This window comes from Apium graveolens, chromosome 11, assembly GCF_009905375.1.
Source record: "Apium graveolens cultivar Ventura chromosome 11, ASM990537v1, whole genome shotgun sequence".
Classification (NCBI taxonomy): domain Eukaryota; kingdom Viridiplantae; phylum Streptophyta; class Magnoliopsida; order Apiales; family Apiaceae; genus Apium; species Apium graveolens.
In genome coordinates, this window is record NC_133657.1 from 6,712,039 (window position 1) to 6,739,455 (window position 27,417).

A 27,417-nucleotide genomic window follows, 5' to 3' on the forward strand; every position below is an offset into this window, starting at 1 on the left:
TAAAATTGGAAACAGATAGTTTGGACACAAGACATTGGACAGAAGCCAAACACTCATAACCAGATTAGCAGAAACATTACAAACGGGCTTTATTGCTGGCAGAGATAGAACATAACATCTACATTTTTATTGATCTAAAAAACACTATCTGGTAATTGGAAAAAAGAAAAATGAAAGATAAAACGAAAGCCGCTATTCTTTTGAAGAGGGTGGGGGCAGAAAAGGTAAAACAGCACAACATATTGAAGGTTACATAAAACCAAAGTCTTCACAGCCCAATTATCTATTTTTTTTGCCAAGTTGCTGGACAATTAATTGTCTTGTCCCATGTTATTAACCTGCATTCAAAGACACTATCAGTGAGACAGTGAGTAAGAAAGAATGCCAGATTTATTTACCCCTAATAAACAGAGTTCCCATTAAATACTCAACCAGAGTGCCAGACCATGTGAATCTCTCATTGTAAAGGTTCAGTAGGTAGATTATTAGATTCTTATCTTTAAAGTGACTACAAACACAATCAGTCTACCCACTACTAGGAAAAGAATCTGCATTCTGCAGAAATCATAAATCAAGTGCTGGTAGGATCCAGAAATGTCTATTTAAAAAAGGGTTATGATATGGGCTTAGTATGGTTCCAATTTTCACCATTAGACACACATGTAGTGTTAAAAGACCAGTCCCAATTCTTGTTACGGTCTTTTAAACTTTGCCCCTCTACAAGTTACGTCCAGAAAGTAAAATAATTGAAATGGCTATTGTCAGGTTACTTGGAGAGATAATGATGTGATTGATTTCCAAAGCATTTCAATTTTCGAACCGCAAGAGAAAACTAGAGTATTAATGAAAATTGAATGCAAATGATGCACACCACTTTATTAATAACATTGGAACGAAGAACATCTAGATCTTATCTTACATTTCTTCATTATTACCTGCTTCATAAGAATAACTAGACAAGTTCTAAAACGAGCGCTGATGCGCCTCCTCCGCCATTGCACACACCAGCAACTCCATATTTAGCATTCTTCTTCTTTAGTACCTGTGGTAGTTCATTATATATTAGAGAAACTACAATTGCCTACTCAAAACTTATAGTCAAACTACTATAAGCATACCCCCAAAAGAGTAACCAAGATTCGAGCGCCGCTGCAACCTAGAGGATGTCCCAAAGCAACAGCTCCACCATGTATATTAATCTTCTCCTGCAAGTAAAAACAAGGATATTACATACAGCATACAGGCAGACAGTGAAATGAGTATGATAAAGAGGTAGACTGCAGACATATATTTTGATTTTATAAGAGGATACTTTGATCTTTTAGCAGGAAATGATTGTGAGGTAGTTCATTAATATAGAGAAAGTGCAACAAAAGACACCCTAATGGTGGGGGCGCAGGGGGATCATAGAGTACAGGTAAGTGGAACTCACTGGATTTAGGTCAAGCAATTTTTGGTTTGCAAGAGCCACAACCTGCAGGTGCCATAAGACAATTAAAAATATGGAAAATCATACTTGCAGGCCTAGATCTGACCTAGTTATGTCAATTAACTCTGTTCGAGATTTTACCGCAAAGGCTTCATTAATTTCATAGAAATCAACTTGAGAAGCTTCTATGCCAGCATTAGAAATAGCTTTTGGTATTGCAAGAGCTGGAGAAGTCGTAAATAACTCTGGAGACTGCAGAATGCATATCATACTTTTAATATAGAAACACAGTAATACATCATTACACAGTAGCCTGTACATCTATTTCACTGTTTAGTGAAATTAGCAGCATCAGCTTTTATGATATATAAGGAAGTACCTGAGCCGCATCACCATATCCTGAAATCTTTGCGATCACTTCTAGTCCAAGCCTCACTGCTGTCTCTCCACTGACTAATACTAGTGCAGCACCGCCATCACTGAATAAAGGAACAATTCGATTTAAGTACATATCTTAAAAAATTTCTCTACTTAATTATTCTGTTTATATCACCTAAAAGTTGTGAAGTCAGGAGAAAACAGTGGAAGAAATAAAAAAATAAATAAATTACATTTCTCATTTTTAATATAGATAAGTGCTTGTACCCTAATCAAATGCCATTGGCCCAACAGTAATATCTCCCTTAAAATTTCAAGAGGACGAGGACTCAATTCTCACATATAATAAAAATGTTGGATACGGATACTAATTGCTTGGCGTGGTTCATCGTTTTCCCTAGTGGGAGTTTGATGACCCTGACGTCAGCTCTCAGACCAATTATTCACTAGGTAGTGGGTGTTGGGTTCTAGATATCAGGTTTCCCCACTCCCTTTAATTTTATTTTATTTTGAAAAAGTGTATCCTTGAAACAAACACTATCAACATACAATCAGTTCAACAGGGTTTCAGGGCCTGATATTCAGTACAATTATAAAAAAATTACGAAGTCAACACCTGTTCGCATAACTAAAATTAAGAACAAGAAAACATGACACTTTTACTAATCTAATATAGATCTGAACCTTAAACTGGAAGCATTGCCAGCAGTGACGGTACCACCATTCTCCTTGAAACTTGGACGGAGCTTTTTCAACTTTGCAGCATCGAACTTTTGGATCCACGAAAGCGCAGAATAAAAAAAAAGAAACATCAACTCAAAATGCAATAAGTACAGTTGAAAAGAAATATACACCGAGAAAGCTTTTGAATGAGAAGGATGAACCCAAACAATTGTTTATAGTAAAATCATTCATTCCCAAATCTCTATCTTTGGGTTTTGAGTCAAAAAAAAAATCTTTGGGTTTTGTGCCAAGTAATGCAAAATTGCGCACTCGTATATAGTCATATATGCAACCTTGCTGTTTTCTACTTTCCACTCATAATTACATATTATAAATACTAGCCTTTAACCCATGCGATGCACGGACTAATTATATATTTTATAAAAATAATTTGTAAAAGAGAATATTTATATATTATTGAGATAAATGAAGTTAAAATATTTACGTATTATCTTGTATGTATATATTATTGAATGATTCGAAATTTAGATAGTTAAAATTTTAAAATGTCCTGCTACTACAACTTATAAGTCGCTTTGTTGGTGTAGAGATTATAGGAAAGTGGAAGTCTTGAATAATAATGGTGTATGTCGATGATTAGGTATTGTTGTTTGTAATATTGTTTTTTTTAATTTTTTTCTTGATTTATTAATTATTTTGTTATATTATAATTTGAAGTACAAAAAAAACTGGAAGGTTTTTGTTTTCCTACAAAAGAGATAAGAAAGAAGTTGAGCACGATTAGAAATCAAGTTGGATAATAATTTATAGAGTTTGTAGTTATATCATTATCAGATAAATGATTTAATTTTTTTTAACAAAATTAAATTTATTTTGGAAGGTGTTAACATACTAAAATAGGAAGGTGTTAACCGCCCGACCAAACGAAACCATGTTTCGCTTATAATAGTATAGTATAGTATATAAAGTACCTTTTTTATAGCAAATCTGATATCAGATAATAAAGGTTATGCTTTTCAATACAACTAGTAAAGCAGATCCAATGTCGAAATATTCATTGACATTTGCCTAAACTAAATTAAGGAAAGAACTACCCATGCACAACAATTAACGAAGTTTCACCTTTCCTAGACCTTCATCCTTGTCAACAATAGTTGACGGCCTTCCTCGTCCCCCAGGAATTTCAACCTAACATATATTGATGATATGATTAAGTGGTCACCGACAATAAATTGCAAAGAGTCTCTTATAGCCAACCTAAGTACTTACTGGTGCTATTTCCCATGCAAAAGCACCCTCGTTTTGAGCAGCAATGCCACGCTCAAAGCTTTGAATGGCAAAGTTATCCTGCATATATTTGCCAGCAGAATTTTATTTTCTAGTTATTAGCCAAAAGAATGGATTACTAGCTATACCATAACAAAATTTTGTTGTACTGGTTCTGAGAGTCCAAACAATCAAAGTGTTCATATAACGAACTTTGTGTTCTTCATAGAGAATACTGTATTAAACAAAACTTTAGCAAAGCATACTTTTAGGCTTATATATATTTTTGTATAGGGACTACTAAGCCAAAATGCCAAAACTGATTTCACCAATGTGGATGTATCGAATATACATTAGGTGAAACTGAAAACACAAAGCACAGCATGAATTATGTGCATTATATGTTATATTGTTATGTGTATGGTTTCTACATAAAAAAGAAGTTGGAGGTGATGTGTAGCTACCTGATCCTCTCTTGACACGCCATGTCGCTCAGCACATATTTCAGCAGCAGAGCCCATGGCAAAATCATTATACACATCCCACAGCCCATCTTTAAGCAATCCATCGACAAGAGAATCATGTCCAAACCTGGATCCCTTCCTGCAAATAAGTTTGGTATAATAATTTATTAGTATAGTTAATTCTGTTGGAAAGGGAGATCACAACATTCTCAAGAGTCATGGACAACTGGATATCATTTGTAAGGGGCATTTCTTTTGACAAATGATACAAAACATGACTTGAAAATGGAAATTCAGGTTTAACAAGGTTTGGAGCTGCACTGAGATAGAACCATCAAAAGCTAATTTAATGTGCACAAACCCCACTTTCTTGGTACTTAGTGGTTAATGCCTAACAATACATATAAATCCTTAAATTAATGTACAAATAGTACAACGAATACAAAATTTTAAAAGGATAGTGTGCTAATGAATCCAATATAATTTATATGATTTACCCTTTATTAAAAACAATATATAAACAACTAAAAACAAAGCAGAAAGAGCAGTTCATTTTCATTGAGGAAACAAGGAGTGCAGACCTTGCTTCTGCTATGTATTTAGGGACATTGGACATGCTTTCCATTCCACCAGCCACAACAATATCATTGACACCCAACTGGATACTTTGTGCAGCGAGCATTGTTGCTGCAAAAGAGAAAATTGTAGCATTCTTTAGTTAATAAATATATATAGCATAAAAAGGCTCACTTTTGGAAAAGAATGAAACTACAAGATTATTTGTTTCTATATGTGAAGGATTCACCTTTCATCCCTGATGCACAAACTTTGTTAACGGTGGTACATACTACTGTGTTAGGTAAACCTGCCCCTAGTGCTGCTTGCCTAGCAGGAGCCTGACCCAAGTTAGCGGAGAGAACATTTCCAAAGAAAACCTCTTGTACAAGTGCTGGATCAACATTTGCCCTTTTAAGAGCATCTGCACGTAAACATCAAAAAGAGTTATAAGAAAACTATTTAGAGAAAAGTTGCAAAGCAATAACAATTAAGGAACATAGTTCTAAGACAGAAACTATTTAAATTACTTTGAATGGCTATGGATCCAAGCTTGGTGGCCGATAAGGATGAAAGAGTTCCTAGAAATCCTCCCATTGGTGTACGCGCAACACCAACAATACAAACATCTGTGCAGTAAAAATAGGAGTCAAGTAATGAGCTGAAACATGAAAAGCTAATTAGTATCTAAATAGAAGTGTAAAAACACGCCGTCTCCTAGTATTCAAAACAGGCAGCAGTGTGTCATTGACTCATTGTATATGCTATTGAACATAGGGTGGTAATCCCTAACAATCATGTGCCAGATAAGGCATATCTAACACACCGTTCCAGAACCCTTAGATCAATATTTTAAGGGTCCAGATGCAAGGAAATTTTTTTCCCCTTCCGCGGATATTTTTCCGCGGAAGGGGAAAAAGCTCTTCCGCGGAAAATATCCGTGGAATGCTAAAAAAATTTCTTTAAATCTGGGCCCTTGAAATATAGATCCGACGCCCCTATGTTAGATAAAGCTTATCTAACACACGATTGCCAGATTGCCAGGGAACAGGACCCATTAAGTAAATCCTCTACCGATAAAGTTAACAAAACTAAAATAAAACTCTGGAAAATAATAGGTATTACGACTAAAGTTTGTAAATGAAATGGTGAAAGCTACCTTAATAAACTTGACTAATACTAAATTTAAGCAAGAAATAGAAAATATAAGCACAACAAAGCCGAGATTGCGTAGGAAGGGACAAATAAGAAACAAAAATGATATGGATCTACAAACTTAACATAATATACAACAAGGAGTTAAACATGGTAAATGATGAAATAAACACGGTGCAGCAAATTGAAGCAAAATTATAAAGAGAGAGAGAGAGAGAGAGAAAGAGAGAGAGATTATGAATGGGACCTCTGGGTTGGATGGAATGTGAAGAATCAGTAGCTGCAGCAGGAGCCATTTTGGAGGAAGATAAATTGTCCTGATATTGCAAGAATTTAAAAAAAAGGACAGTTAAAATATAAGAATCAAACGAGAAGATGAATGTAATGTAATGAAAAATAGATACCTTGTATTAGAGGGGCGAGGAGTGTGTGAGGACTGATGAATGATAGTATATATATGCAGGTAGACTTGTAGTTGTAATTATATATACGAGGGAGTGGTAGTTGGGGTTCTGGGGGTTGAATGGTGATTGGTGATGGCAGGATATTGGAATTTGTGCCGGAACAGGTTCAAGGGGCGCGCTTGCGGGGTTCGCTGTGCTGTCTGTTATGAATCATTTACGATTTTTCTATTACGTGCTCGTTTTCTGTTTTTGTATAATATACTAATTACGTTTGGGGTGATTGATTCTCGTTTTTGTTATAGCACGCCCCCCTTGGTTGCAGGACAGTCGCGGGGAGATATTATATCGGGTCGGATTTTATCCGGATTTTAAAATGACCGACTTCTTTAAAACGGATCTGGTCGGACTTTTTAAATATTAAGTTGAGTTGGGCCAAACTTCCTAAAAAATATAGGACCCGACCCGTTTTAGGCCTGCGGGCCGGACCGGACCGGACCGGGCTTTATCCGGACTTTTTATTTATATATTAAAAAGATATTTTAATATTTTATAACTCAAATTATGAGTAGTTTAAATACCGGAGAAAATAATATTTTGATATATCATATAGAGTAGCTTAGACACTGAAATAAATAATTATTTTTTAATATAATATATAAAAAATCACATATACCTTAATTGTTTCTAATATTATAATAAAAAAAATATAAAAAGTATTGTATATTTTCAAATTTTATATAAAAAACGATTTTTTAATCAAGCTTTTCAAAAAGCCCGGGTTTTTATCTGGGCCGAACTTGGCTTTTTTAGATCCGGACTTTTTTCCTGATTTTTTTTAGATCCGTGCTTTTATTCGGGCTTTTCGGACTTCGGGCCGGGCCGGATTTTTGAGAAAAATGTAGGCTCATTTAAGGCCCGCAGACCGGGTTTTTTCCGGATCGGGTTTTTCGGATTTTTTGTTCGGATCGAACTTCGGGTTTCTAACTTTTTGAACATCTCTACGGAGGTGTACCGATTTTTTGATTTAAAATGAGTTTGAATTTGAAAAATTAAATTAAAATTCATGATACTGAAATTCGAATTATATAATTTTATAATAATCTGAAAACCGATTTAAATCACCTTACTATCCGAATCAAGAAATTAACTGAAATTGATTCCTTAATTTAATTAAAATTCATGATACTGAAATCTAAATTATATAATAATCCGATCTTAGAAGCTAATTTAAATCACTTAAATATCTGAACCGAAATTTAAACCGAAAACTGAACAGAAAATAATTCGACATAATAGATCCGAATATAATTTGTAATTTGAAAACGACCAAAATCAAATAATATATTATCGAAATCGAATATAACACTCGGGAAATTTCATAAGCTTATAACGACTTGAGAATTCCATAAATTTATACCTGATTTTAACTTGGAGTTTATCTTCCTTCTACGCAGACATAAAAAAGGGACGCCTTATTTAGTAAAAAAAAAAGGACGCCTTGTACGATCTATCTCTTTCTCATCATCAACGTTTATACTATTTATCCCGACAAAAGAAAACGTTTTAACTCTTTATATTCATGTACCATCTTAACAAAATATTTTGGGCTACATAACTCCCGAGTGCAAACCGGTAGGTATTATATATTTTTGGTTGACTTTGGTATTATTCGGACTCGGTTAGAAATATTCGACATGAATACGTATCCATTATGTATCCGACATGAATAGGTATCCGAATATCGGACTCACCATATTTTTAAAAATATACATATTTTTTATCTAAAATAAGTGTTTAAATCCGAATATTCATGTTCGAGTATCAAGACCAACACGAAGACTTAAAAATTAAATGAAGAATTCGATTAACATAACATATAAGTCTGCCTTGCAATAAGCATGGGAGTTGTAAATTAGTAAACGAGAAAGAAAAACTATGGTAGTTGACTAGTTGTGGCCTGGTGGAAAATAATAAATAAAAAAAAAAAAGTAAAATAGTAGGACAACAATAGCAAGATTGACATGGAAACACAAAAGACAAAAACAAGGATACCCGTTGTTAATTACATAGTATGTCCCTGACTCCTTCCCTTTGGGAGTCATCGGGACCGTCCCTTCTTAATTATTACATTTTTATTAATCTGCTATAAATATAAACATGACAAAAAGAATATGTTTATTACGCGCTCGGGTGTTGGCCCCAAATGTCACTATTTGGGGTTAAATGATTTCATTTTTAAAAAAATTGACCCCAAATGTTACTTGAAAACGGCGTTTCGGGTGAAGTTTTTAAAAATAGACAAAAACGCAGTCTCGTGTTGAGTTTTTCTATAACAATATTTTATTTATTTTTTTGAAATAAAAGGAAAACACAGTTTCGTTTCGTGTTTTTGTGTAAAAACACTGTTTCAAACTGAGTTTTTTGATGAAAACGCAAATTCAGAAATTGTTTTGGTAAAAAACGCAATCTCATCTTGAGTTTATGAATATAAAAACGGCGTTTCAAACCGAGTTTTTCTCAGGATGCAAAAAAAAAATAATTCAAAACACAAATCCAAAATGAGTTAATATGAAAAACTCATTCTGAGATTGCGTTTTACCCCCATAAACACGAATTGAAGTTGGTTTTTCAAATTGTTTTTTGAAAAAAAAATCAAAACGTAACACGCAACTCCGTTTTTTATTAATAACAAAAACTTCACCCGAAACTCCGTTTTGCAGTGACATTTGGGGCCAATTATTCAGAAAGTGACATAAAGTGACATTGAGGGTCATTTGCCCCAAAAAAGTGACATTTGGGGCCTTTTTTCCATCGGTGCAAGATGGCTGAAAATCGTATGTTTCAGTAACAATGCTTTGATCAACAATTTCTGACAAACATGCCTTCTATTCTATCAGCAAAATACAAAGAATGAGTTTCTCATGTTATTTATTCATTCCATGTATAAGATACATGCTACAAGTTTTTGTATGATTGTATATTTGCATATAGAGTCTAGTGATGCTGCTAAATGCTAAATACACAGCAGACTAAACCTCAGCCATCGTACTTCCTCGTCTCTATACATATCCCGTCCAGCACATGAGGGACGGGAACGAGAAATAGCACCATAGCTTGTATACCAACTGCACTTCCTATGACTAAAAGAATACAAATATTCTATAAACAGAGAATTTGGGAGTGAGATTTTAGATTATGACCTATAGCTTTCCTAAATCAAATCATTTTCTCAAACTTATCAAGCTTCTTTATCCTTTGCATTGATCGAATAAGTAGCGTTAGGAAAACACCTGCATTTTATCAGCATGTTAGCCATCTGCAACTAGAAAACCATCGCAACATTCACGAGACAGTTTTGAAGCATAGACCAGCAATAACAATGGTACCTGCACCAATATAAGATCCATTTGCTATAGCTAGATTGCCTTGACTAGTGAGTGTGACCCCGAGGTTTAGGAGGGTGCCCCCTAAAACTGTATACATTGTTGCCATTTGTAGTATTGTTGCCTTCCGTGCTGCTCTCTCTGACTGTTGAGAGTCATTTACATGTTACCGTACGAAATATTAGATTTTGCAAGACAAGAAAGAGGTGATAAAGCCTCTAGGCTATACTAAATTTCTCATAAGGTTCCATAGCTCAAAATTTTGCACCTAAAGAGGGTTCAGTCAAAAAGTTATAAATATAATTCCCTTAGAGGGATTCTTCTTAAGGCAGACCGATATATTTCTTTCCTGAAGATAATCATTTTTAACTACTTTAAATGACATTATGAACATTGTTTACCAATAAATGGCGGCAGGAAAATTTATAAATCAACTGTAAGCAACAAATTACCTCAAGGACCCTCACTCGAAGTTTCACATCTCCTGCTTCAAGCTGTTTGACAAACTCCTCTATCCTCTGAACTCTGGAAGGCATGGACACAGTGGATGTCCTAGCCTGAATCTTAATATGTTAGAATGCGTCATTATTTATGGAGGTACAATATATAAAGTGTACACTTTACTTTTTTGTGTTTTTTATCGCAAAGTAGTACTATTAAGACCTCAGGGACAGAAAGAAATTTAGTTACAGTACATCATTAGCCTGTTTCCTTATTTCTGCAACCAGCTGTGTTCCACTGCGCTGATTTTGTTTAACATCCAACAGCTCCTGCAGTTTATTTACTATATTAGAGCTAAAGCCTTAATCAGTATCCCCGAAACCCACAGTAAAATATAACATAAAACAGCTCTTAAAAAACATATAAAAAACCTGAGCATAAGGTGCAGCAATCTTCACAAATGAAAAATCTGGATCAAGGGTCTTTCCAATACCTAAAAGACATCACAATTAGACACAAGTGGAAATTTATATTAATGTTCATTTAAATAAAATTTGGCTCACACGGAATTAATCTGGATTGTAAGAAAGCAAAATTTCATCACAAACTACTTTCTATTTATTACATTTAGTGGACTACTCAATGCTGTTCTATGATAGAACCTTGACCTTGTCATGAGTAAGGAGCTGTGGAAAATTACAAACAAAATCTAAATTTGTAAAATGAGTACACTCTACACAGAAATGCATTAAATGTGAGTTCCGTAATTGCTTCCAAGTATGAACTATGAAGAAACATATTACCGGAATTTGCATCTGAGAAACCCCACATTTTTTGAAATAGCTATGAAAACTACCCTAACTAACTTCCAAAAAAATATTTTCAACTTTTCCTGAAAGAATAAAGAGAAGAGTTCTTACTTTTGACTTCAGTACTTTTTCTGAGAAAGAGCACGAGGATAATGTAATTAGTGGGTAGGACTTCTTGTTTCAGTTATTTCAGTCTTTTAAATTTATGGGCTGTCCTTACTACACTAGTGTGCACCTAAGTAGCTTGAATAACGAGTAGTACATATCCTAGCTTAAAATACATACTGGAAACGGACATTGGAATGGCACAACCTCAAACAAGCAGGACTCCAACACTGTGTTTGGTTAAAGAGAGGGGAGGGGAGGGAAGGGATTTTTAACGGAGGTAAGGGGAGGGAATGGATTTTAGTTTAGTTCTGTTTGGTTGCTAGAAGGGAGTGGAGGACAATAAATTCATTTTTATGTTTGGTACAGGAGGGGAAGGGAGGGTTGTATAACTAAATTACATGTAAGTCCTTTATATGCACTTCCAGCATATACAGCATCGTCATGCACCGATGCCCTCACATAAAAGGTTATTTTTGTCAATAAAAATTCTCCCCTCCAAAAAACCCCAAATTGGGGGGGGGAGGGGGTAGCAAAATGAGACCAAAAAGGGGTTTTGGTGCGCTTCTTTTCCCTCTTCTCTCTAAAAATATAAACCGAACATATTTTTTTATATTACGACCCCTCCCTTTCATTTCCCTCTCCTCTATTTTCTTTCAACCAAACAGGGGCTAACACTTGCAGGCAGCATTATACACAATAATTTACTAGTCCAGTATCATTGACATGCTAGTTACAGAGAATTGGGTTTATGTTATAGCTTATATTCTGTGCCTAGGTTTTTTATAATCATCAGGAACAAAACTATAATCATATTTTAAAATTTCCTCTTAAAGTGCCAATAAAGTAAGAGAAGCAAAAAAGAGATATAAGAGCACCTTCAAGTGTTGAAAATGCCCTGATCACAAAGGTAAACGTAGCTGGAAAGCGGAATGGCTGATCAGCTGCTATTGCAAACAAATCCTGCAAATAACCTCTCATCCCATCATTAATATATCTTTAAATATCAGCCTGACTGTCCAAGTAAAGTTGAACTATCACTCTACACTTGACTATTAAAAAATAGAACCAAACATGCTAACATACGTGATGACAGTGGCATGTGTTACTTTAAAATCTTAGCTTGGAGGAGTTCCTTATCAATGAAAGGAATTCGTTATCAACAAAAGAAGATAACTGAAATGCTAATTTATGAAGCTTTTAGTAGAACTAATCTGGAAATTCGTGACACTAACAGTATCTGAAGACACATTTAACAATGTCGTGGAACATCACAAATCGTCTTTAAAAAGTGTAATGAGTGCTTTAAATATTAAAAGAAAAGCTTCATACCTCTCCTATTGCAGAAAAAGTCTTCTGTTGATCTGGCGTCTGATTTAACAAATTATCCAAGAAAAACTGCACAGATCTTCTCACCTGAGTGTTTAAAAGTACATTTAGACTAACTCTGATAAAGGCTTACTAAGTATGTAATAATGCTTACTAAATATCCTAAGTTATTGATCACATACCGGTGACAAGTCACCTGTGGGCTGTAGTGCTTCAAGATCTATAAGAGTTTTTATGACCTGCATAATATCATATCTTGCTTCAAAACAGATGTATATATGTCATTTCAAAATGGCTGCAGTAACACCAACTACTGCTCATCCCTAACACACCAATTGTTAATTCATTCACATACTATTGGACAAAAAAATTATTTTACTTAAATAAATATTATGTAATAATATTTTAATATTCAATTCAAAATCGTGGAATCATTATAATATTATTCACAGTAAACTTTTTATAAAAACTATAGTTCACTATTTATATTACAATTCTACTACATTACAATAAATTACTCAATCGAGGATCTAACTTGACAAGGAATTTATTCTTAACCCGTGTAGCATAAGAGAAGTACTTGGTTGCATGTTTCTGCCCCTTTATCAAGTATTTTATATTTTAAATATTATACATAAAAAAGAAATTTGAAGACTTAAATTAAAAAAAGATATTTACATAGATTGCTTCTATTTAAACAAGTTCAAATAAGAATATAGTTAACTAAAATATATAATATATGTATCTATCGGAATATATTTAGTTATAATATTTTAGTAATTTTATCATATATATACATTTTGAAACAAAAAAAAAAACAAGTAACCAATTAAGATGATTAACAATATAAAAATGTCTCTACGTCATTATATTACATAAAATTGAAAATTTTGTAGGAAAAAAAATCAAGTATAAAGTAAACAAATTAAAGCATAAAAAAATAATAAATAATAGCCATGCACAACACGTTACAAGCTTTAAGCTGCTATCTTCTAACTCTATATTTTTCCAAAAGGTAGAATACAAGGAAACTTTCATTTCTCACTAAACTACCAATCTATCGTGCATTTCAAATGGTAGAATACAAGATAGTGTTAGGAATCAAACGTGTCTTATGGTGAGGTGGCCATTTTAGAGGAGAAAAGGCAAAAATAGAAGAAAAGAAAGTGAAGTAGAGGAAAGTAATAAATACAAGAAAAGGACCGGGAGGAATTAAAAGGGTAAAATGGTAATTACATAAGGAGGCATAAAAAGAATGAGATAGGGTTAAGTGAGGCATGAAAAATATTTTCAAGAGAGATAGTAGTTGGAGGCGACCTCTTCCTCGAATTGGGGCTAATTTGTAACCTAATCGTCATTGTTGAATTGATTGTGTGAGCTTGATTACATAATTTGTTACAGATATTAACTTTCATTTCTTACTGATAGTCTGATACTACCATGCATTACATGGAAAAGATAATAACAAACCTTATTTGCATCTTTTTCATAAATTGCATAGAAAAGGTCTAGCAATCTCTCACGCGTGAAGGACTTAATTTCCCCCATCATACCAAAATCATAATATATTAGTGATTCGTCCAAATCAATGGCTAGATTCCCTGGGTGCGGATCAGCATGGAAAAATCCAGTTCTCAGTATCTGCAAATGTTGATTACCAGAAAAAATCCAGTCAAAGAAGAATTGAATCAAATATTTGTTATATCTAAAATAAGTAACCTCAACGAGAATGAGAGAGGCCTTGGCAGTACAACTGTTAGGTCCCTTAAGCTATTCCAGAACTTTGCAGTTCTTGTCTATCTACTCAATCAATAGACAAAGAAAAAAAGGACAGAACAAGGCTCTGGACCTGTATCAAGTATGCTTCAATAGCACGCGATGAAACTCGAGATCGACTGTAGCCGCGTGCATCTACCAAATCTAGATTATTTATTTTGACACCTGCCCACAGAGAAGACAATGTCAATGAAACTTTATTGCAAAAGAGGTAATACTATAACTCTTCAACTTAAAATGTTTCTTTAGAACTCAAATAATAGTACAAAAACAAAGTGGTTAATATGAAACCTGGAACGTATTCAAGTGTTAGCACCTTCATTGCAGTATAATCCCAGAAAACCATCTGCATCGAAAAATTGAGTTGACTTAAACATAAAAAAGTGAAATTTCCTTGTTTTTAGTGATAAAAGAAATATCATTCTCTGTATGTTTATATCAACGAGACCTTATCTATCCAACTTCCACGTCCATTGTTGTTAAAATAAAAGATAACATATGATTTTTTTAATGCAGATGTTTAAAAACTAGAAGACAATTCCATAAACCAATAAAAAAGTATAATACACCTTGAAAGGTCTCCTTAAGTTTACGATGAAACCGTCCTTTGCACAATGTGATTAACATTAAAAATGTCAATGGCATAAAGAGAGAAGCTATCCGGTACTTCACAAGGGTGACATTGTAAATAAAACAGATTTTTGAAAAGTGAAAACAATGGTTTATTATTTTGAGGTAAAAGGGTTAAGTTTCATTTTCCATACATGAGTTAAGTGAATAAACATAAGCATCAGAGACTGTTTACCCAAGATTGAGCAACATATGTTAATTTGTCCAGCCAAAACTAACAACATCAAATTATTAAAAGAATGTAGAAGCAGATTCAACTTAAATAAATTCTTTTCCCAGAAACTATAACATTTAAACTTAGTATATAAATTTTCTAAAAACTAAATGTATAAGTTTCATTTCCCGCATTGTTGTTATCTTACTTTGACAGGCTCCCAGTATTTTTTGAAGTAGAAAGCAACGGTCGAAACAAATATGACCTTGCAGTTCCCAACACTGAAAGGTGATTTTTTCTCAAATAAGAAGGCCCAAATAAACCTTGTTTTGCTTTCATGTTCTTTTATCTTTTAAGTATCGTAAAAGAGGCTATAAGTTTGTATTATATAAACTTTCATAAAAAACATGAGTAAGAGTCAATACTAGTTTTCAGAAAGATACATACAGGCACTCGAACCCACTTGACATTTCGGAAATCCCGTCTGAATCTATCAGCATTTTTGCCTTCATTTATGTAATCAATTTCCTCGTATAAAATCCTGGAAGTTTTAAAAACTACAAACAGTGATCATCTTAAAATATCAAATGGAGGTAATGCAAAAGGCAGAAGAATGACTCGGATAATGCTATATGCTAATTAATTGTTCTTTTTCAGTTTTTCCAACTAATATTGACTTAAAAATTTGACACAGTAGCATTACCCATAGCTAGGCATCACAATATTATATATCATACCATCTTATATATCATACCTAGAATTGCTTTTTTTATACTGTTTGGCGTCCAGTCTCAGATGATTGATATTGGAAGACAGTTGGATTTGTTTATATTAACAATATGTGTGAGAGTTCAAACTTCAAACATTGGGGGATATAAATTTCATAGTCATACCTACTTACGGTATTGCACAAAAGATGAATGTTAAACTAGAGAAATGAGATATTACACATTAATTAAGTAAAAAAGCTATACAACTTTGCAATTGATTATAACTAACAAGGAACTCTGCCTGCAGTGGGTTGGAAAAGATATCTAGACTTGGTCCTGGATTTCCTGCAGTCCCATTCAGTTTGAGATTTTGAGAGTAACGACTTGGGAATTTGGGATAGATAAGTAGCTTGTAAGGAATATTCTAGGTTTAGTAGTAGAGTTATAAAAGAATCGCTTATCTTTGGGGCAGTGGAATTCTTCAAATAACCCACCTAAACCTATTGTTTTCATTGTATTACTTCTTATTTCCTGTCGTGCACCAATGATTCAATTAACTTGTTCAGTATAGTAACAGGCGCTTGGGTAGGACAATACGTGACGTATTACTTGAGCATGAGCTTTAGGTCACTTGTAAACCAACCCAGACAAGGACTTGGTAGATTTCACATCTAAGAATGTTGGACTTCGAGTTTCCAAATTACTATAATTCGAAAACTCTACCAAAAAAATATCCAGATGCCCAAATAGGAAACATTAATTTGAGTCAACCATATAACCATACTACAAATAATTCATTTGTACAGACAGTAACAGCATTCTGAATTAAGAATGGTAACTACAATTAAAGCTTTTTGCAGGCTTTTAAGTTATCAGCCAACGTTGCTGCTGCAACTAAAAGCAGTAAAAAGAACATTGATCATCTGATAGAATATTTAAGGTGAATAAAACTATGTATTCTCATAGGTTATGAGCTTCACAGTAAACAGCACCTAGAAAACTGACATGGTTCACTAATATAATCCTCACCCCTTTGCTATCACGTTAAAAATTAGATACAAACACATTTGATGTTTGGTACTTACTTGGAGCATTCTTCATATATTCCCAACCAATCCCGTGTTGGACCACCAAGAGTTTCACTTTTTTGAAAGTACTCTGCAACTAGCTTCAAATTTTCTGAATAAACAGTACGATGCTTAGTGCCATGCATAAAACTAACGACTAACTTACACAACTAGGAATTGATAAAAATGTGCACACTCACGTAAATCAATGTCAAACAATTTTTTTAGTCCAGGTCTTTGTACCTTCACCACTACTTTCTCTCCATTATGTAGGATAGCTCGATGAACCTAGAACAAATTTTGAAACAGAAATTTTTAGTGAAATTGCAACGCATACCTTATTCAATTATATATGACCTGGAAATATATATATATTATTCATTCACTTACTTTATAAAGTATGAATAAAGTTTATTGCACAATCAGTTAATTATACAACCAACTTGGATAATTATTTCCAATCAGGAATTCATTTTTGTCTTTTAGTACAGTTATACAGAGTATAATAACCCTACTACTTTAAAGCTTATCAATCATAATGCTAAACTATAGTGAAACAAAAACAAAGAATTCATCCTTGTAAACAGGTAAAGAACCAAACACCTGACCAAGACTAGCAGCTGCAATTGGCTGATCTTCAAATTCCCTGAACAGTATCTCAACTGGAGCGCCCAATTCTGATTTGATAAAATCTTTTGCTTTTTTTGGTGAGAAGGCAGGTACCCTATCCTAAAAAACAACAAAAATGTTTTGAAGAACAATTAGAACCAAGAGATGTTTGCTCGTAATAGATAAATGACTCGAACTACCTTTTTTCTCTAGAAATTTATGACTATCTAGACAGCAACTATTCCTAAAAGTAATACAGAGAAAAATTAGTTTACCTGCAACTTCGCAAGCTCTTCAACAAACTCACCGGGAAATAGATCAGACCTTGTCGAAGATAACTGACCGAGTTTGATAAAAGTCGGACCAAGTTGGAGCACACGTTCTCGTAACCATGAGGCTGTTTTCCGTCTCCTAGATTTCTGAATATTAAAATGGATAATAACACTGAATTCATCAAGAGTGCATACACTTAGAAAGCTATTAAAACCTACCAAAGCATAGCATAAAAGCAACGGAAACACATAATATCATCACATCACATGCCTCTGCTTAGGAGTGAAGTGGTAATGTTAAGATAAAAAAAACCCAAAAGGGAGTAAAAAGCCTGCCTGCTTATCTTCTGTGAGGCCTCCTAAATATGCCCATTTTGCATTGTCCAGCAGAACACGAACACGCAGAGAAAGAATAAAAGACCACACATCTATACTTCTTTGCACAGAGTTATAGTTTTCATTAGCCCAACTAAAGCTTTCATCCGAGGGCAGAACCTTCAGCTCTTCGATTGGAGGTAACTCAACAGATTTTTTTATGTTAGGGGACTTCATCAAAACAGAGGAATCTCCACTAACTTTACTTTCTTCAATAACAGCCTGTTTTGAACTATTCAAACCTTGTTTTGAACCATTTATAGCCTGCTTTGAACCATTGACAGCCAGTTTTGAGCCATTCACAACCCGTTTTGAACCATTTACAGTCCCTGCATGTTCAACTGATGTTGGCTTTCTTTTCATTAACTCAGTCGTTGGCACCATTTTGACGGGTTTACCATTCTCACCATATTTATTAGGTACTTCAGCTTGCCGCGCTTCAATATGTACCCTAAAAAGTTTCCCAGTCTTAGTCTTCTCAATATTGATGATTTGGTTCACCGAAACCGAGCTCGAGAAATTAAGGCTGTCCACTGTTCTTCCTTGATTCGACAATTCAACATTTCGGCAATAGCAGCTATGAGAAGCCAGTATTGCCACCATCTTATCTACAGCAGCTCAAGACCTGACAACAGTGAAAAGTTGATCATGAGTGCAGCATACATACAATCTGAAAACTTCAATATCAAGGCGGAGTAGACTAAATTCTAAAGTGCAGACAGCACGATTAGCAGATGATGTTAAAAAGCAACAAAATTTATCAAGGCAGCACCAAGAATCATAGAGTCATTTAATTGATATTCTCACCATTCTAGCTAGATACTTACCATAGCCCGATAATCTAAAAGTACAACCACATATATCGAAAGTTTCTAAGTTAACAATAGAACTCATCAACAAACACTTCCACTTCAATTATATTAGCAACCTAAGCTCCGTAGCACATAAATCTTTAATACTCCATTAACATTAAAATAACAACTTTGATACTCCATTAACATAAAAATCACAACTTTAATACTCCATTAACATAAAAATAACAACTTTAATACACCATTAACATAATTGAAGCAATTAAACTACAACAAGCTATACAGCAAACCCCAAATCATTATGTTAAATCAAGAACTGATCAGACAAGACAATCACTAAAATCAAAATTCAAAATTCAAAATTCATACAGAACAAAAAAATCAAGAATAAAATTAAAAAGGAATCTTTTTAGTACAAGAATGACTTACAGAGATTAAAGCCAACTGGATTCAAAGAGATCACAAATTAGCATATAGATATGAAACCAAGGAAGTTTATAACAAGAGTGTTAACAATAATGTTGTGATGAAGAATTGAGCAGGAAGCAACAAATTAAGGAAACATGTGTCGTGCACATTTAGTATTCAAGTTTTTCTTTGTTAGTTTGTGTCTGTTTGTGAGTTTAGGTTTGTGTAATAAGAAATGAGAGTTGGGGTTGTGAGTGTGACACCAATTTTTAATAAAATGAGATATAAAAACAAGAAATTTATATAAATAAAGAGTGTGGAGTATAAAAATAGTCCCGGTCATTGAGTTTGGTTTTTGTTGATGCATATATGAACATATGATTGGTGTGCTTCTATTTTACGTGTTCAGCTTAGTAGCTCTCTCTTTCATCTTCCATTATCAACACAATTTCTAGCTCATCTTGCACTTGCGTTTAATCACAGTTTTACATGGCCCTGCTTGCCCCTCTAGGGCACCCGGCAATGGGTCTGTCCGTGTATATTGTTCCGTGTACTTTATTTTAAACCTGAATTCGACCAGAATTTATAATTTGTGTAAATTTGTATTTATTCATTTAGTACACAAAAGTACATTAATTATATAGGAAAAAATAAATTAGAAGAAAATATATTGAATAATTAAATTATTCAGGATAGTAAACAACTAAATTTCGAATACATAAATTATAGAAATAGAATATTTATATATGTTATTTAGTATTAGAATAAGATATATAAATTATATTATAAATAAAATATTTCTAAAAACTATTTACATCTTTATTTATTTCGTATACTTTCGTTCTGTTTCGTTTTTTTATTTCAAAAACTCAAACATGACACTAATTATATTCATGTTTTTTCGTGGATGTATACCAAATTTTCGAAACCAAATACTAATTATTCGAGTCGTTTTATACCGAATTCACATATCGGGAACCAAAATTGTCGGATATGTGGAAAACTCATAAACTAAAAAGCGAAGGCGGAACCGGAATACAAAATTTGTAATGTTTGAATTTGTTTTGGCTTAATTACTTTTTAAATCTTAAATTTTGCATAAATATACTCAAGTGCTCTTAAATATATCCCTATCATGTACTTCAAAAATATTTCTTTTTCATCTAAAGTACTGTAAACTTATTTATATTATTTTACTCTTGAACCGAAAAAAGATCGATTTACGAAAAAAATCATCATAAATTGGCGGTTAAGGGATAAAAATATATTTTTTCAGTACTTTAATAAAAAGTATATCACATAGACAGACGAGTATATTTGTGCAAATATTAAGGCTTAAAAACCATTGAGCCATTTTTCTGCATGAAATCCTTCTCTGTAAATAAATAATTTATTTTTACTATTTTCCCGTGATCAAAGGATCACAAGCATCCTTTCGCCTATCTCTGGTTCCGCCATTGACAAAAAGCATGGCATAACTTGGTTGCACAAAATTTCGGTCCGGCCTTATAATCCGGATCGGACCGGTAAACACGGTCCAGACTTGGACCAAACTGAATATAACCGGTCCTGTCCACGATTCTTAAAATTTAAAAAAAAACTGATTTCCTATCCGATCCGATCCAATACGTTAAAAAATTCGGTCTAGATACCTGAATTCATGTATATAATTATTTTAATTTTACTTAATATCCTAAAAGATCATATATAAAAATTAAACATGTATAAATACCTATTTTAATGATCCAAATTAACAGGTAATAAATTAATGTGATAAAACATATGGATACTACACTTTAAATTACTAAAATTCGTACTCCATATAATAAAGCATTAATATTAGTAAATTTAAAAATTAATATTTACTTTAAAATAATAAGATATGTACTTAATTTTTAATTTTTATTGTTGTACGAAGTAACAAAACTTTTTATGTATTTAAATTGAAAGAAAATTTAAAAATAAATTATATAAATTGAATTTTATATAAATATTAATTAAATCGGTCTAGTCCGGTCCTGATTTTATACGGGTTTTTCCGGTCCGGTCCCAAGACCAGATATTTCCAGTCTAGTTCTCGATTCATAATTTTGAAAAAAAATCTGGAATTCAATTCGATCCAGATCCGATTGGTCTGATCCGATCGGTCCAGTCCAATTTTGAACGTTTGCAGCTCTAGGCATAATCAATATTATAGAAATCAATCGGTGGAAGGGTATTACTAGTAGGGATTAATTTGAGGATAAATATGATGTATTTTAATTATATTCAATTTAAACAATGCAATTATTTTATTAGTAAATTATAAATTAATACTCCCTCCGTATCACTGGGATGTTTACGTTCACTATTTGCACGTATTTCGCGGCTTCTATAGTGTATAGTTTCATAATATTTTTTTTGAATAAAATTTTAAACATAAAACTTTTATTTAGAAAAAAAAATTAAAAAAATTAATGAAATTATACTTTAAACGAGTATTGAAAATTATTTTAATATACCTATCAAGAAGAATATATTAGAATTAATCAGATTTTGGAAATCGAATCAATCACGTACCTCACATAGGCTTAATTGAAGATAAATCGATAAATCGGGAATTTATAAAATCATGGGCATAACTAGATAAATTCAATAAAAGAAAATTAGTATTAAATGTACTCAATAATTTTACATTTTATTTAAGTTGTTATTTTTCGAATATTTATATTTCCCTTACATTTAAAGTAGGAGCAAATGTATTGATTTGCTAATTTCAAATGGTGAATTGAAGTACGCTATACTTTATTTGAATACTTGTATATGAATATATTTATAAAATATTATCAAATATTAATTTTCCGCATCACTTTCTCGTGTTGGAAGAAAACAAAAATCTTTGTCAATGTTACGATTTAACATATATACTGATATTCTGACAAAAAAAACATATATGTTGATATAATTAAATTTATGTTTAACTGATATTGCGGTCAAAAGCTATTACAGCATGAACATGGCCCAGAACTTGAAAACCCACATCTAACAAGTGCGGGCAGTTAATCGATTGGAGGCCTGGTCCGGTCCAGAAAGTTAACAAAGTAGATATAAATTGTTAAAAAAATTATTTAATTCAAGGAAAGATTTAATTCGAAAAAAAATCTAATTTAATAAGTATAAAATATGAATTTAATATGATTAGATTCCCTAATAATCCAATCTCAATTATATATAATACAATAGAATAACTATTTTTTTTAATAAATATGCTAGATATTATATAATACATTATATTTAAAAATAGTATTTTTTTATCGTAGTGAACCCGCAGCCGCTAACTTTCGGGTGCGCACCGGGTAAACCCCACAGGCTCACGCAATAGCTTGCAAACCACGGGAACTAAGATAAACCGTACTTAAGCGACACGCTCTGGTTCAGGAGTGTTTTTTTAATTTAGTTCAGTAGTGTTTTTTAAATTTTAATAATTCATAATTGGGCTTATTGGTTTTTCTCTGATATGCACCATTCAAAGGATTTCAGAACGTTCTTGATGATTGTGAACTCACAAATATGAATCTAAATGGATATCTGTATACATGAGAGCGAGGTTTAGGGACTGACAATTGCATTGAGGTTAGACTTGACAGAGCACTTGTCACAACTAATTTCTTAAACCTATATAAAGATGTCCAGCCGGTGAACCTTGAGGTTACTACGAGCGACCATTATCCCATTTTGTAGGAAAAATGCCAGAGAATTCGGATGAAGCGGATAAAGAAATTTAGATTTAAAAACGCTTGATCAATAATTTGAAATGCTGCTTGGAGAGTTTTTGGCCTTTTTCAAAAATTTCTTCTAAGAGTAATCCGTGTCGTGACTTATCAATGCATGCCGTTAAGAAGTTTACGGCCATTTGTTCAATTAAATCTGGAATCTCGGCGATCTCTTCCCTAAATCGGGTTAAAAAGCTGCGAAGGCTCTCACCTGAGCGCTGATGCATTGTCATCAAAGATGCTGTGACCTTGATGCCTTTGTAATTACTGGAGAACCGGGCTTGGAATTTGCTTTTTAAGGTTGCCCATGAGTCGATGGATCGAGGGGTAGATTGCTATACCATCGGAGTGCTGTGTCTTGAAGGCATGTAGAGAAAAACTGACAACGGGCGATTTCAGAGTGGCCGAAGAAAGCCATTCGTCCGTCGAATGTGTTGAGAAATGCCAACGGGTCTGAAGATCCGTCGAAGTGATCGAGAGATGGGGTTTTTAATGTTCTGTCGATACGTGCTTTCTCGAGGAGGAGGGATAAAGGGCTTTCAGAGACAGTTTCGAATCTTGATTGATTCCTCATGATGTTACGCATTTGGGCAATTTCTTCTTGCATTTTAGCAAATTCTTCATATGATATTGACTCCGTGGATTCAGTTTGGCGTGAAACCTCGGCGGATGACACTGTCCGCTGTCGACGCTCACGAGGTTGTGAATAGGTCGACTCTGCCGACGGCTCGTATTCATACTCTGCATCATCGTCATCATCATAAAATTCTTCATCTTGCTCTTTGTTTTGTATCGTTGTTTGTTGGAGCTCTCGTCGGAGACGGTGAATTTCACGCTTTCGCTCGAGTCTGGCCTGCAGCCTCCGAGTCTCGCGCTCTAGTAGCTCTAGCTCTTCGTCTGAATCAAATGGTTCTTCTGGTTCTTCCGGATTTTCTTGGTTTTGAACTCTTAGCTTTTATTTCTTTTCTAAATGTAGTCGCATGTCGCTTGAAAGAACTTTTTTGCCTCTGGAAGTTTGTATTCTAAAACGCTGATCTGACACGGATTTTCTCTTTTTGTCTCTTTGACGTGTATCTTTCCAGCTCTCCGGTTGATCCTCAAGAAGGATTTCAGGTGGAGGAAACAAACATTTTGACTTTAATGCCGATTGCTTCGGAAGCTCACAGCCATCGAAGGCCGAGGCATCGGCGGCAGGTTCTGCCGTCAATTCTTTCACTTGTGTTGGTCCGGCTGTTCCCGGATCAATCTCTTCTACAATCATTTTCTGGTTGGATCTGTTAAAGCAAAGCTCCTTCTAGCGCCAAATGATGTGCCAACAATATTATTATTATTATTAGACTATAATTTTAGGAGATGATCTCTTTGCTTAATTTGCCAACCACCAGCTGGGAATCGCCAAATATGTCGATGATATCTCCCTCGAGGTCCGTTGCCAATTTTAATCCCGCAATTAATGCCTCGTATTCGGCCACGTCATTTGTTGCTTGAAATTCGAACTTAAGGGCTTGCTGGACTTTAAATCCTTCTGGGCCCATCAACAAACAATAGCCACGGCCTTGGCTGGGTTTCCTCGGGGTCTGACCCTTTGGTCTTGAATTGGCATTCTGCCACAAAATCTGAGAGGACCTGAGCCCTTATGGCTGTTCGTGGTTTATATTCGATGTAGAATTGACTTAATTCGATGGTCCATGTGGCGAGTCTTGCTGTCATATCAGGTTTATGCAAGATCCTTTTGAGCGTCGCATTTGTCAACACATGTATTTCCCTTGCTTGGAAATAATGTCGTAGTTTTCTGCTTGCAATGACCAAGGAGTATACGAGCTTTTCGACCTGAGGGTACCGAGTTTTAGCATCCCGCAGTGAGTGACTAATGTAGTACACGGGGACCTCCCTCCTTTCATCGAGTCGAACAAGGACGGTTGCAACTGTTTCATCGAACGCCGACAGATAAATGCGAAGAGCTTCGCCTGGGATTGGCCTAGTGAGGATGGGAGGGTTCGTTAAAAATGTTTTGAGTTCTGTGAAGTTGGATTTGCACTCATCGTTCCATTCGAATGGTGTTGACCTTGAAGCCCTTTTTATGGTGGCAAAGAAAGGAAGACATCTTTTGGATGATTGAGGGATAAATCTTCGAAGGGCTGCTATGCACCCTGTTAGCTTTTGCAAGTCTTTGATGAATTTTGGATCCTCCATTTCTAGGATGGCTTTTGTCTGTGCGGGGTCAGCCTCGATGCCTCGCTGTGTGACCAGAAACCCCAGGAACTTGCCTGACGTAAGCCCGAATGAGCATTTGTTAGGGTTGAGACGCAAGTTATGCTTCCGGGCATTTTCAAAAGTCTCACGAAGATCAAGTGAGTGGTTAACGGCGAGCTTGGACTTGGTTATCATGTCGTCGACATAGATTAACATGTTTTTTCTTATTTGTGAGCCAAAGATTGTGTCCATCATCTGTTGGAAGGTTGCGCCAGCATTAATCATTCCGAAAGGCATGACTCGATACCCGAATACTCCTCTGTGAGTAATGAATGCCGTTTTTTCCCAGTCACGAGAATCCATTTTTATCTGATTGTACCCTGAAAATGCGTCCATAAAGGAGAGAAGTTCATTTCCTGCTGTAGAGTCGATCAGCTGATCGATGTTTGGGAGTGGGTAGAAGTCTTTGGGGCATGCTTTGTTAACGTCCGAATAGTCGACACACATTCGCCACTTTCCGTTGTGTTTCTTGACTAAAAGACATTGGAGATCCATATGGGGAACTGAACGGGCTCGATGAATTTAGCTTCGAGGAGTCGGTCAATTTCTTGATCGATAGCTGCCCTTTTTTCATCGGAGAATATTCGACGTTTCTGTCGTACTGGAACAACATTTTTGTTGATATGGAGAGAGTGGCGTGCGACAACCCGGGGTATTCATGGCATATCTTTCGGGTCCCAGGAGAAAATATCAGCGAATTCTCTAACAAGGTCAATGATATCTTATTTCAAATGTTTAGGAAGTCCTTTTCCCACCTTGGTTGTCTTTGATGGGTTGCCGATGACCACTTCGATCTCTTCCATTTCTTCTGCAGGGAAACATGAATTCTGGTTTGTAGATTCAATTGAGTTGCGGGGGTCAATCTCGAGTACCTGGTTGACTCCTAGATCTTCTTCCCCCTTTTTCTTTGGGGTCAGGTAACATTGTCTCGCGGTCGTTTGATCTCCAATCATTTCTCCGACCCCGAAGCCAGTGGGAAATTTCATCTTCAAATGGGAGATTGAAGTTATTGCCTTTAGGGCTGTGATTGTAGTTCGGCTTAAGATGGCATTAAAACTGGAAGAAGCACTGATCACATGAAATTTAATGACTTTCCAAACCTGACAAGGTGGTGAGCCAAAGAGAACTGGCATATCAATGGTTCCTACCACATGGACCTCATTTCCGGTGAATCCGTACAACGGCGTTCGAGAGTTCTCGAGCCGTCGATCTCCGATGTCCATCCGTGAAAAGGCTTGGTGGTAGAGAACATCGACAGAACTTCCGTTGTCGACCAGCATCTTTTTCACAGTATTATTTCCTACTCGGGTTGTGATAACAAGAGCGTCTTGATGACCCTCGATGAGACCCGGATTAAAATCATCATCGGAGAAGGAAATGATTGGGGTCGGGTTTGCGCGAGGGCGTTTAACTGTCGGGGGATTGACATTGAAGACTTCTCGAGTGTACTCTTTTCTGGAGTTGTGAGAGAATCCTCCAGAAGCTGCTCCCCCGAATATGACGTCAATGACCCAATCATCTTGATCCCGATGGTGACGTCTAGGATTGTCCTCTTGTTGTACGTAATGTACTAACTGTCCTCGATGAATCTTTCCTTCTATGAGGTTGCTAAGTTGAAAGCACTGTTCTGTGGTGTGACCGGTATCTTCATGATACTCACAATATCTGGAACTGGGGGGTCTCCCGGCCTTCATGGGCCTCGGTGGTCTGTAGTCTGGTTCTGTTTTTAGAACTGCCAGAATTGTTGTTTTCTCTGTGTTCAATTTAGTAAATTCTTTTTCTGGTCGAGTGTGGGGCTGCTAGTCCCTTTCCCTTCTCTCCCTCGGAAAGCGATCATCCATACGTGGTGGAGGTGATCGACGACGCTCACGGCGTCTTTCTCGCGCGAGGGATCGCGGGCTATAACTACGACGACGTTCATGCCTTGAAGAGCGTCGTGGTAACTGAATGCAGCTCACTGCTTCTTCTAGCATCATACGATGTTCAATAATTTGGAATGCTGCTTGGAGAGTTTTTGGCCTTTTTTCAAAAATTTCTTCTAAGAATAATCCGTGTCGTGACTTATCGATGTCTGCCGTTAAGAAGTTTACGGCCATTTGTTCAATTAAATCTGGAATCTCGGCGATCTCTTCCCTAAATCGGGTTAAAAAGCTCCGAAGGCTCTCACCTGAGCGCTGATGCATTATCATCAAAGATG

At 35.0% G+C, this 27,417-nt stretch overlaps 3 protein-coding genes across 3 annotated transcripts; all 3 read right to left on the reverse strand.

The window, feature by feature from the left end:
- Positions 1 to 39: 39 nt before the first annotated feature.
- Positions 40 to 6,593, reverse strand: LOC141697384 (acetyl-CoA acetyltransferase 2-like). Its single transcript, XM_074501736.1, has 15 exons — positions 6,336 to 6,593; positions 6,179 to 6,248; positions 5,307 to 5,405; positions 5,027 to 5,200; positions 4,803 to 4,908; positions 4,222 to 4,360; positions 3,761 to 3,838; positions 3,614 to 3,679; positions 2,492 to 2,577; positions 1,809 to 1,908; positions 1,571 to 1,681; positions 1,433 to 1,474; positions 1,119 to 1,205; positions 936 to 1,042; positions 40 to 338 (listed from the first exon to the last, which is right to left on the reverse strand). Exons 2-14 carry the CDS (start codon positions 6,225 to 6,227, stop codon positions 953 to 955), a joined length of 1,227 nt encoding a protein of 408 aa, XP_074357837.1. The 5' UTR covers positions 6,228 to 6,248; positions 6,336 to 6,593; the 3' UTR covers positions 40 to 338; positions 936 to 952.
- Positions 6,594 to 9,237: 2,644 nt separating this feature from the next.
- Positions 9,238 to 19,500, reverse strand: LOC141696835 (protein ACTIVITY OF BC1 COMPLEX KINASE 7, chloroplastic). The gene is made up of 18 exons (XM_074500958.1): positions 19,237 to 19,500; positions 17,957 to 18,620; positions 17,624 to 17,767; positions 17,343 to 17,468; positions 16,940 to 17,027; positions 16,758 to 16,851; positions 15,410 to 15,503; positions 14,470 to 14,524; positions 14,252 to 14,343; positions 13,873 to 14,043; positions 12,585 to 12,641; positions 12,406 to 12,489; positions 11,952 to 12,036; positions 10,591 to 10,652; positions 10,414 to 10,488; positions 10,171 to 10,275; positions 9,722 to 9,863; positions 9,238 to 9,625 (listed from the first exon to the last, which is right to left on the reverse strand). The coding sequence occupies exons 2-18, from the start codon at positions 18,596 to 18,598 to the stop codon at positions 9,552 to 9,554; spliced, it is 2,190 nt and encodes a 729-aa protein (XP_074357059.1). The 5' UTR covers positions 18,599 to 18,620; positions 19,237 to 19,500; the 3' UTR covers positions 9,238 to 9,551.
- Positions 19,501 to 25,942: 6,442 nt separating this feature from the next.
- On the reverse strand, positions 25,943 to 26,914 carry LOC141695289 (uncharacterized). The gene has a single exon (XM_074499547.1). It carries the CDS (start codon positions 26,912 to 26,914, stop codon positions 25,943 to 25,945), a length of 972 nt encoding a protein of 323 aa, XP_074355648.1.
- Positions 26,915 to 27,417: the final 503 nt, after the last annotated feature.